The following is an 11,794-nucleotide window of genomic DNA, read 5'->3' on the forward strand; positions in this document are numbered from 1 at the left end:
TGCTAGCAAATCAAGACAAAGCCAAGAGTCAATCACCAAGGTGATGATACATAACTCCATGATATATCTTTACTGTATGAGAAATTACCAAAGTAATCGAGGGCTTTTAGCTTGGAGAAATAGAAGCTAAGTAGATATTTAAGAGCTGTCATCTTGAAGAAAAGACAAGTTTGACAATATTCAAGATTCTTCCATTCTCATAATGTGGTCCATGGTCCAACAGCACTAGTATCACTTGAGAGCTAATTAGAAATGTAGAATCTCAGCTTCTATCCCAGACTCAGTGAATTAGAATCTGCTTTTTAACAAGATCCCTAGATGATTCTTATATACACATTTGTGTCTGAGAAGTGGTTAGAGAAATGTGTCCTAAACTTGTCTGGAGGGAATAATCCCTTGAAGTATGTGATAAAATGCAGATCCCCAGGCCCAAGGTAAGACTTTCTGATTCAGAATTTCCCAGCATAAAAGGTCAGGTAATCTGTAGGTTTACTAAGTGACCCAGGTAAATCCAATCAGGCAAGTTTGGGAAACCCTGTCCCAATTCACAGAATTAGAACTAAGTAGACTATTAAAATCAGCTGTATTTTGTTTATTTGTTTGTTTGCATTTTGACTAAATTTTCTAAAACTTTTGTTCTATCCAAAGAATAAACTGCTTTGGGAAGTAATGAGCCCTGGTCATAGAGCTTTGTAAGTAGAGTCTGATCATCTGTCGGAGATGACAAAGAAGGGAGTTTTCTTCTCTGTGCAAGGTAGAACTAGATGATTCTACACTTCCTTCCAAATATAAAATGTAGATTCTTCTAAATCCAGTGTGATTTCTCAAACCAATTTGTAGAGACACAGTTAGTAATAAAAGCCAGAGGCGAAACAAAGAATAAAAAAATTTAACCCCCATTTCTGTGGTCCATTCCTGCTGCTGCCTTTCATGAGCATTTGCTGGTAATTCATCTAAACTGTGATCCCAATGGCACCAAGAACTGAAAATATATCCATAGGTTCCAGAAAGTAATTAAAGGTTTTTCTACTGAGCTCAGCTTGAATTCACTTCCAGTAGTCTTACAGCTGCCTAGATTTTTCACACCAAGTCATGTCATGGTACATAATTTGATGCTGTAATTTATTCACAGTTAATTCTTATTAAATGAAGCCCAGTGGCAGTTTTATCGTAATAAGGGAAGAAAGTACTGCTTGTTTTATTGCCAGAAAAATGTTCACTGAGGTGAAAAATTGAGACTCACCTATGATCTGTTAATATACAGGTAATTGTTATATGGAGTTTTCAAATTGAGCAGCAACAAGAGTTCTCAAATTGAACTGCTATGAAATTCCACTCTTATTACTCTTTTATTACTCTGCTTATTTGAAGATGAGATTCAGTTAGAGCTTTAGCCTTCTGTTTCAAACGCTAGCACCAAGTTTCACCACTCACTCAGGATTTTTCAGGAGATATTATAACAAAATCAGACAGCCATCATTTCATTCAGGAGTCTCTTTCTTGTTTTCGTGTATTAAAGTTAAGAAAGAGAAACTTGTTGCTCTGCATGAGGAGGGAGAATGGAGCAAAGGGGAGAGGACCAGACAGTTGTGAAAATTGGCTTTGCCAGTCTAAGGCTCGGTAGAATGAAAGGAAGAGGTAGTTATTGTGAAAGGGCACAGAAGTGGGAAGGGTAGTATTTGGGGTGCTGATGATTTTCTTCAATTTCTTGACCTGGTGATGATTAAACAGATGTATTTGCTTTATGATAATTCATTAAGTTATACACTTAAGATTTATGTGCATTTCGTGTGTTTTACTTAATAAGAAATGTAAAAGACGGAAGATAAAATAATCTACAATAGTGGGGATGTACCCACAGTTCAAACTCAGAAGGAGAATATCTGGCTACTATTCTCTCTTCTGCAATATCACTTTGGCCTCAGCCACCTCTTTTAGAGAAGGTGAGTTCTGTATTTCTCTGCCATGTAGGCCTATTGGAGACACGTTTATCAAATAGAATCATGGGATTTTTTAAATAGTTCTTGACAGACTAGTGTGTCTTTTAAAATATGGAGAATCAGATTACCTTTAAATGATCTGAAATAATGAAAATAGACCTCGGAGTCAAAAATTCTGATTTCTGGTGTTGTATATCTAAGGTGTACCTGACCCAAGCCATTGTATATTCAGTTGCCTCAAATGCATGTGAAAGCTGGACAATGAATAAGTAAGACTGAAAAATTGACGCCTTTGAATTATGGTGTTGGCAAAGAATATGGAATATACTATGGACTTCCAGAATAACAAACAAACCTATCTTGGAAGAATTACAGCCAGAATGTTCCTTAGAAGCAAGGGTGGCAAGACTTCGTCTCACATACTTTGCACATGTTATCAAGAGGGACCAGCTCCTGGAAAAGGACATCATGCTTGGTAGAGGGCCAGCAAAAGAGAGAAAGACCCTCAAATGAAGTGGATTTATACAGTGGCTGCAACAATGGGCTCAAACATAGCAACAATTGTGAGGATGGCACAGGACCAGGCAGTGTTTTGTTCTGTTGTACATGGATCACTATGAGTCAGAACCAACACGATGGCATGTAACAACAAGAACAACATATCTCCACTAGTAACTGGGTATTTCAAACATGTTATTCTATGCTTTTGATACCCAGGTTATCATAAAATGAAATATATATTTTTATTCATTAAGGGTACTATACACTAGACTCTGGGTTCAGCACTGGCAATGAAACAAGCTTTTTGGCCTCAAGATGCTTGCAGACTATTGGGAAGTTGGACAACCACAATATAATATGAGAAGTACTATAAAGGGTCCCTGGGGAGGATGCATCAGCGTCAGGAAAGTTTAATACCTCCTGTCCAATCAGCGTCACTTCAGAGTCCTATTCTAAAGCATTAATAAGATATATCACTTGGTCCCACCTGGGTAACAACAAAGGAAGGGAGGAGGAATACAAATTACAGAAGGGAAAGCACAAACTGCAAACATTAAAGTCTTAAGCAAGATATGTTGTTCCTTTTATTGGTTTTTATGACTGGTGTTGTCTCTTACAGTGGGCATTCATTAACTCAACTAATATTTACTGAATCCCAACTGAGTGTAAAGCACTATGTTAAAGGCTAAAAATAAACAAGACAGAGTTCATCTCTGCCTTTGAAAGATCACAGGAAGGACAGGAATTAAAGGAATTAAAATAATGGGACAAGTACTACTCTGGGGAATTATGTATTGTTATGTCAGCACATTCCTGCCTGGGAGGAAGGGGAGATGGAAACTGACCTAAACTTAGTAAATTGGGAAGATTTTCCAGACCTGAGAGATAAAGAAGAACTATCCAAGAAAGCAGGGCAGAATGAAGTCCTAAGACAAAGATTTGGCCAGAGCAAACCACACAAGCAAAGGTCTGGAGGCAAAAGAATATGACAGACTCACGGAATTAAGAAAAACTTAGGATGTACGTGAGGAAATAAATAGTAACTGCTGAGACTGAAGAGGTGATAGGGGACAATGTGTGAAGACCTCTCCTGAACTTTGTATACTGGGTTTCAGAGTATGAGCATTATTCTGGAGGTAAACAGAGATATCAGAATACCTTTGAAGTATTGTAAGCAATGGAATGACATTATAAGAGTTAAATTTCAGGGAAAAAAATCATTACCATAATTCCTATTCGTGAAACTTCCTGTGGGGAGGGCCAGATTGGGGCAGGGAGACAAAGCCAAACTTCTCAGCAGGGTAAGCGCACACTTTGGGGATGGTGTGCTGGGGCAACATGAAGGTATGGAATAAGCATGGTGCTTTTTCAAGAGGTAAAAATTTTACTTAGAACTTGGGATAAAATAAGTTCTGTGTTCTGTACTCTTAAGAGACTTTTACACACACTTTTGCAAACAAAGCTGGCAGAACCCAGCTTTTCTCAGGCAGCCAAGCTCATGATTTATCACAAAAATCCCAGGAAGCAGAAACATTTTTATTTGTAGCAATAGATTAGGAAATGTGGCACCTTGTTGTAGTCTCTACGGCTTCTCACAAAAAGCTTGAAAGCACAATGATAGCACTTCTCAGCCACAATTAGAAACTCAGTACTAAGCAGCAATCGTCAGTATAAAAAACATAGGATGTACTTAGATGTTTATTTAAAGTGTAGGTTTTAGTATTGGGAAGATGCAAATTAGCCTACATTTCAGTGCCTGTTGTGTGAAAAAAAGAAACTCAACAATTACTGCATGAAACCATCTCTTTTTCAGCAACATTTAAAGCCAATCATGCAAATTTTGAAGGAAAATCATACGTTTTGGAGATAAAAAGAGAAACATCTTGACTAGGAGCAAAACAAAAATAACAATCAAACAAGCAACTAAAAAATGTTTGAAACTGCCTTCAAGATCAGTTTCAAAATCATCTTGGAAGGAAATCTCGCGTTTAGAAGAATATTTAGAAAAATGCTGTGCCAATCTGTTTGGGTCAGAAAGGGGCAAACAGTTCCCTCAGAGATCTTATCAACCAGTACATTTCAGTGTACTCTAAAAATAAGAACAAGTTGTTAAGAGACCGAGATATTTTTAGAATTGGATAAAGGCATGTATCATATTGATTTTGGCTGTAGTTTTGGTCTGGAAGATGAAATAGTTCAAAAAGTACTCAGTAATTATAAAGAGAATTCCCACAATTTTAGTGGGTTTTCTAGTAAGAGCGGAATTTAAATGTAGAAGTTTCCTGAATGAATACAGGGAGATTAGTTGTAACAGGTGTGAGTGAGTGAGGGAGTGTGTGTGTGTGTGTGCGCGCGCGTGCGCGGATGTAGTGTTGTATGCTATCCAGGTGATTCTGACTCAGAGCGACCCGCAGGACAGAGTAGAACTGCCCCACAGGGTTTCCAAGGAGCGGCTGGAGGAACTGAACTGCCACCCTTTTTGTTAGCAACCAAACTGTTAACCACTGCACCACCAGGGCTCCTGTGTGTTTATACCAAAAACTAAACCCACTGCCATGGAATCAATTCTGACTCATAGCAACTCCATAAGGTTTCCAAGGCTGTAAATCTCTACAGAAGCAAACTGCCACATCTTTCTCCCACGGAGCTGCTGGTGGTTTCAAACCACTGACCCTTCAGTTAGCAGTCGATCACTTTAACCCCTGTGCCACCAGGGCTCCTATAAATTACTACAGATTACTTGAAGGCATTTTTTTTTTTTTTTTTTTGTCTCCTGGCAGGTCTGGCAAAGAGTTGCCAGTATATATTGATAAGCGAATAAATGAAAGAAAAAATAATTAATAAGAGAAACATCTCAAAGTATTGCTGAGTTAATGAAATTGTATATGGGAAAGTTCTTTGATGTACAATTTCGCTATTATAACGCACATTAGGAAGTGTACCAAGGATATCATTTTTCCTAGTGGTTAATATGCTTGTCTTTTATGAAATTATCTTTAAAAAATAAATTGTGATTATCATACTTAAATGACTCAAAAGCACCACAGATATTACTGGCAGGAAGGGAGAGGGTTCACATGAGTAAAGAATAAAGAAACAAAACCCAAAATTCTGGCTCAAGAAAAATATATTTATAGAATAATGCCTGAAAACAAAAAAAACATAAACTGTGTCCTGATTTCTGCTGTCAAGAGTCTTTATATTTCAATATATACAATAACTTGTACATACAGGCATTTATTTCTCTGTCAAACAGATTATGGAGTTCTTAAAGAATTTTCAAACACTGTCAAATTGTTAAGGCTCTGCTATCAAAAATATATATTTATTAGCACAAGAAATGAGGCTCCCAAATAGTCTTAAGCTTTATCTCTGATACCTTTTTATGCCAAAACTCTCTTCTTACTTGTCAGAATCTCCTCCCCTAGATTGTGGGCTCTTAAGTCTAAAAACCAAGTCACATTTTCTAGAAACTAGCCAAATGTCTAGCTCACAAGGGGTAGAGTCAGAAAATAACTATGGAATAAATACATGAAGGAATGAATGAACAAAAACACGGCTCCAAAATACCTGTAGAATACTAATTTCAAGTCTATACACTACCAGACTGTCAGTATTAATCAGAAATGAAAACTATACTACCACGGCTAGAATTTAAGAAAATCACTAGGATTCACATAGGCTTCCTGTCTCATTTCTCTACTATTCAGATTTCTATGGCAAATGAAAATTGAATACTTAGAGGATACAAGGAGGCTGGATCTGCGCAATAATAAAACTGCAAAATGAAGAAAGAAAATTTAAGCCACTTTATCTAAAAATTACTACAATATAAGTAAAAATTTTGACTAAATACAACATGCTACTTTTAATGGGAAAAATTGACAGAAACTAGATTTATATTATAATTACATAACACTTTCAAGTTAATAAATCTTTAAAACTAATGCTTTAAACATCTATCATATATAAATAAAGGCAGAGAAACAAAAGGACATAGGAAAGAGACACAGTGAGAGAGATTTCATCTATGCTTTATAAATGTTATGCCATTTGAACCTCATAACATTTTTTGTGGTAGCTAAGACATTGAACTCACCCAGTGGTATCATGGAAGGAAAGGCCTCGTGATCTACTTCTGCTAAGATTACAGCCCCGTAGATATCATTCTCCTAAACCTGGAAACCGGGATACACAGAGATTATCCTGGCTTCCTAGCTCCTCAAGGACTATCTTGCCTGCTACAATACTGCTGAACAATGAGTCACAACATTTGCAAAGGGGATGGAACCATTGAATAATACGACTACCTTTGTTCAAACACTTGCCCTCCAGGGCTTTACCTGTGTCTCTTGATAAACTCCTTGGATTGTAGTACTTGGCCCTCTACTACCTCTACCCAGCACTCTGAACCTCAGCCAGAGGGTTTTTTTCTATCCTTGTATTAAGGACAGAGGCCAACCGATTCTAAAGCCAGACCGTACATGGGAGCCTTGGGTAGCACTGTGACAACTTTATAAGTTATAACATCTCTACTTATTTTTTAGATTAATTTTTCATTTCATTTTTGTCTTCGGTTGGATAGTATCTCCCCAAAATTCATGTACTTCCTGGAACCACAGAATGTGACCTTATTTGCAAAAAGGGTCGCTGCAGATGATACTGGTTAAGATGAGTTCATACTAGAGTAGGATGAGTCCTTCACCCAATATGACTCTTGTACTTATAAGAAGAGGAGAACACGTTCAGAGGGAAGAGGCTGAAATTGGAGATATGCTGACACAAGCCAAGGAAATGGCTGGAGTTACCAGAAGCTAGAAAATCCAAGGAAGGATTCTCCCCTAGAGGCACAGGAGGGAGCATGGCCCAGCCAACACCTTTGCTCCGGCAGCCCTAAGAAACCAAAACAGTTCCCCAATGACATGTAGTGAGTTTTCAATACAAAAATCACAATTCTCATGATCTCACAGAGGAGAAAAGTGAGGTTCAGAGAAATTAGGATTGACAGCATCACAAAACCAGTTTGTTTCAGAGCCTGAATTTAAATATTGACACTTTGATTCTTGCTCTGGGGACAGTGAGCAGAGTGGAAGAAGGAGTGAAGTAGGGGTACAAAGAGTGAAGACTTTAACTCCACATGTTGCTGCTCTGATACTGGCTGGCCTGGGCAGTGGTGCACGCTGAGGAGCCTTTTATTGCCACAGGGGTTAAAGATAAATGATGCTGAATTAGAAGCTACCTACAAGTAATGTCAAAAAGCAGCAAGTCATCTATTAGACATTTTTTAATCCCAGTTGTTTTAAGCCTGGTGGATGTTTAGTGGAACCACATGGGGAGCAACCATATATCAAAGGACTTCAGATGGGCATACTTGAGAAATTTTGCTTTTCTCTCCAACAGCCACCTATTGTAGGATACATTCTCAAAGGCTTTGTGACAGGATTTTTGCAAGAAGCAGAGCATGTTCAGCACCTTCCCATTACCCTAAACCCTTGAGTCCCCAATATGGCTTCCAAGACCTTTGTGCTCTGCCTCTGCTCACCTCCCCACTGCATCTTTCACCTCTACCCCTTCAACTCCACGCTCCCTGCATGAACTATGTACAGTTCCACAAATAAGTCATGTTTTCTCTTACTTCCAGATCTTTGGTCATACTATCATTTCTGTCTGGAAGAGACTTCCTCCACTCCCTTTTTTTTTTTTTTGTCATATTCCAGAAATCAGCATAGCCATTATTACATTTGGAAGAACTTTCTGAATTCTCCTAAGTATGGATTAGCAGCCCCAACATGTCTTTCCTTTATAACACCGTACGGTGCTGTCTTTGTAATGATATCACTCATGAAAACTTACGCTCCTGAAGGTCAGAGACCATTTCCAGCTGTCAGAAATATGTCCGGCACATAGGGTGTGCTTTCCAAAGGAGCATTTTATTTCCAGAATGATCTACATTTACAGGAATTGGAATAGTAGCAAATAGGAACAGAAATACAGGAGTAGATCTGTAATAAATGGTAAGTTAAGTTCAGCTAGATTTGGAGTGGCCTTTGTGCTGGATATTCTGTTTGCTTCTTTCCTGATCCAAACTCCATCCTAATGTCCCCTGCTCTGATCTCCAGGAGGCTGAACTTTGGGGGCCACAAGTATCAAGTTCCCTTTTGTTGTGGCTTCTTGTTGGTTTCTGCCAATGGATGCGTCAAATGGAGAGTAGAGGACAGGAGGAGTGAGAAGTTGAGGCATTTGTCTCCATGGGTCCCCCCCTGCTGGGCTAAATTCCATGCATTTCGCTACCAAAGTGCTCATCTCCTATATGGTGACTCTCTCCTTCAGCTCCAACTCTCACTGAATTCTGTGTATAGGGATAAAGCTTTAGCATTGCTTGTAAATTCCCTTTACTCTTCCCTACACATACCTTTGTAAACAGTCTCTGTGGAGTACGCTGTCTTCCTGCAAAGACTCTAATCCATATAGCTTTATATACCATTTGTTGAAGATTAGACTTAATTCTGCAGGAAATGAGAATCAAACACTTTCAGAATATCAAGACACCCATACAGCTCAAAATAATAGCAGCAGAAAACCACCTATTGCATTAGAAGTTCCATGGAAGCAAGGCTCTTGCCTTATCTGACCCCATCACCAGTGCCTAGCAGAGCATATATGTATGGCCCACAATACATATTTTTTAAGTCAAATAATAAGTAATCCTCAAAAACAATTAAATCTGTGAGTTAAAAGCCTGAACTTTAAACAAGTACAAAGCAAATGCATTTTCTTAAAGAGTCCCTTAATTATAGGAAAGAAGGAGTGACAAAACAAATTGATTCCAGAAGAATCCTATAGCTCAGAGAGGGCAACCTAGATGAATAATTTCCTGAGAGAGCAGAAACTAAAAAATGTCTTCCCAAATAGGGGGTGTACCAGTTATTATTCCCGGTCATTTTACTGTGACCAAAGCTGATTTCTTCTCAATGACTAACTACAGTAGGACAATGCTGCAGAAGTCAATTATTGCTTCACAATACATAATGACAGACAAGAGTACCTGCAACCGAAGGCAGCACTGTCAGCAAGGCATCACTTACCTCATCCTGCAGACATCGCTCTGAGATCAAGAGGTGTTTGACTTTGATAAACTTTCCAAGTATAGAGCGTATGATGGTATTTTTAGAATCAGAAAGCCTGCAAGACAAGTACAAGATGCCAAACTGAAGTGAAGTAGTAAGGGAGAAAATTGAGAAAGAGAAATTAAACAAAAGGAAAACACTGCTGGATTTTCACGAGCAAGTTGTTATACTTCCCCCTTGTGGCCAAATTTCCATAGAACTAGGATTTTTTTTTTTTTTCTCCTCAAAATAACGCATTATTATTTCAGTCAGATTATGAGAATAAAATTTATCCACTGAAAAAGCATGAAAAATGCGTTGCAATGAATAAGTAGGATGCTGTGGGAATGTGTAAATTCTGCAACTGAGTTTTGAAATGAAGTAATGTTTCTACAAAGGTGTCAAATTGGGATAACTAAGAACAAAGAGATCTTTCCAGGAGTTTGATTTGTACAGAGTGGTGAATTCCATCTTCGAATCACTCTCTTGTTTGTGGAGAGTGATTGAGAAGTGAAGGCACACTATGGAATGCTAGAATAGTGCCAAAATTGCTACTGACGGACACCATGCTGCAATTGCTATGGAAATGGTTGTTGAAGTCCAGGGATGTGGGCTGTAAATTAATACTATTTGTGACTGGGCTGTTGAAGAAGAGGCCTGCAGGGGGTGGAATTATCAGAAATGCTAAATACGGTGTAGGAGAGAGGAAGAAATTAGAGAGTTTTTTGGGTACCCAGGTGAGTAGAAGTAGCTGAAATGTCCTGCTAAGATGGCAGCTCCGAGTCACCTGTGAGAAGACTGTGGATCTTGTACTCTCGGTCAGACTTATGATACTGGTGTTGGGGGGTGGTTCTAAACTACTAATATCATTCCCTGCAATTATTTCATTGGCCTCTACTATGAAAGCCACCTTGGTCTGGATAATGGCTATGGCCTTCAGTGCAAAGTCCAAGACATTTACTGTGACATTTATAGTCATATGCAGTCTAGCCCCAACCAACTTTGCCATCATCATTTCTTCCCACTTGCTTCATTCTGTGCTTCAGCTACCTTAGGCTGGTAGCTTTTACCCAGATAAGTCCTCCACCTCCTGCTAAATTCATTACAATATTTGTTCAGATTTCCAGAGAAATTTAGTGGTTAATAAAATGTGTACACATTCATTATCCCATCTAATCCTAATGATAACACTATAAGGTAAATGTCATTACCCCCAAATGAGTAAGACAGGATGGATATGAGAACTATCATATATTTAATGGCTACTGTGTTTAGCATTTTACTCACAAACTCATTTAACCTCCAAATATCCCTTTGGGGTTAGGTCTTATTATTAGTTCTGTTTTTATAAGTTAAAATCCAACTTTTATTGTACTTCCCAAGGTAATTTCTTACACATGGCAGAGATAGAATATTAACCTTATCTTTAAAGTACAAATCCAATAGTATTTCCACTATTCCATATTTTGCATCATTTTCTTTCACCAAAGTTGGTCTTGAACAAGGCACAACCAGGATCTCCACAAGGAGGTTATCCCACCTTAATGCTGCTCCAGATATCTTCTACTTACCAACCAAAGACGAGAGACTCTTTCCTTGTTCTTATGCATTAATGCATATCCATATTAATAATTAGTGGGAAATTTTCCAGACTAGAAAACACACTTTGTTCTTCAATCCACCCTGCTCCTAGGTAGGGGATACTCAATGGAGATAATACCAAAACTAAAGCAAACCCGTTGTCATTGAGTCACTTCCAACTCATAGTGACCCCATAAGACAGAATAGAACTGTCCCATAGGGTTTCCAAGGAGCAGCTGGTGGATGTGGACTGCCAATCCTTTGGATAGCAGCGAGCTCTTAACCACCGCACCACCAGGGCTCCATGGACATAATAGTGCAGCATTATTTCCTTTAAAATGATAACAGCCATATTTAGATTCTGGGGACAGCAAACAGTGACAACAATTTTTTTTTTTTTTAGTTGAAAGTGAAATAATAGAGAGGTGCAGGACTTGTGAACTATTTGGGGAATATTTGAGAAAAAACACAAAATCACATAGAACTATTCAAAACACTATATAAAAGAGAGGAATGCATTATCTGCTGATATATATATATATATTTGATATCTCTTTTATCCACACCAGAGAATTCTAATTCTCATTTTCCAAAACTGCTGGATGTGTTTAATTCAACCCAATTATCTCATGAGTTTTAAATTATAACTATAAAACACACACTTAT

General features: G+C 38.2%; 1 protein-coding gene across 1 annotated transcript in view; it reads right to left on the reverse strand.

Moving 5' to 3' along the window:
• The window catches only part of LOC126082428 (uncharacterized), a 91,226-nt gene extending 80,670 nt beyond the window's left edge, over window positions 1-10,556 (reverse strand). Inside the window, exons 1-2 of the mRNA XM_049894955.1 lie at window positions 10,335-10,556; window positions 9,527-9,649 (exon numbers count right to left, since the gene is read on the reverse strand). Of these exons, the coding sequence (XP_049750912.1) occupies window positions 9,527-9,649; window positions 10,335-10,556 (345 nt within the window). The remainder of the gene's footprint in view (window positions 1-9,526; window positions 9,650-10,334) is intronic.
• Window positions 10,557-11,794: the final 1,238 nt, after the last annotated feature.

The sequence above is a fragment of the Elephas maximus genome, chromosome 9, assembly GCF_024166365.1.
Source record: "Elephas maximus indicus isolate mEleMax1 chromosome 9, mEleMax1 primary haplotype, whole genome shotgun sequence".
NCBI lineage: Eukaryota > Metazoa > Chordata > Mammalia > Proboscidea > Elephantidae > Elephas > Elephas maximus.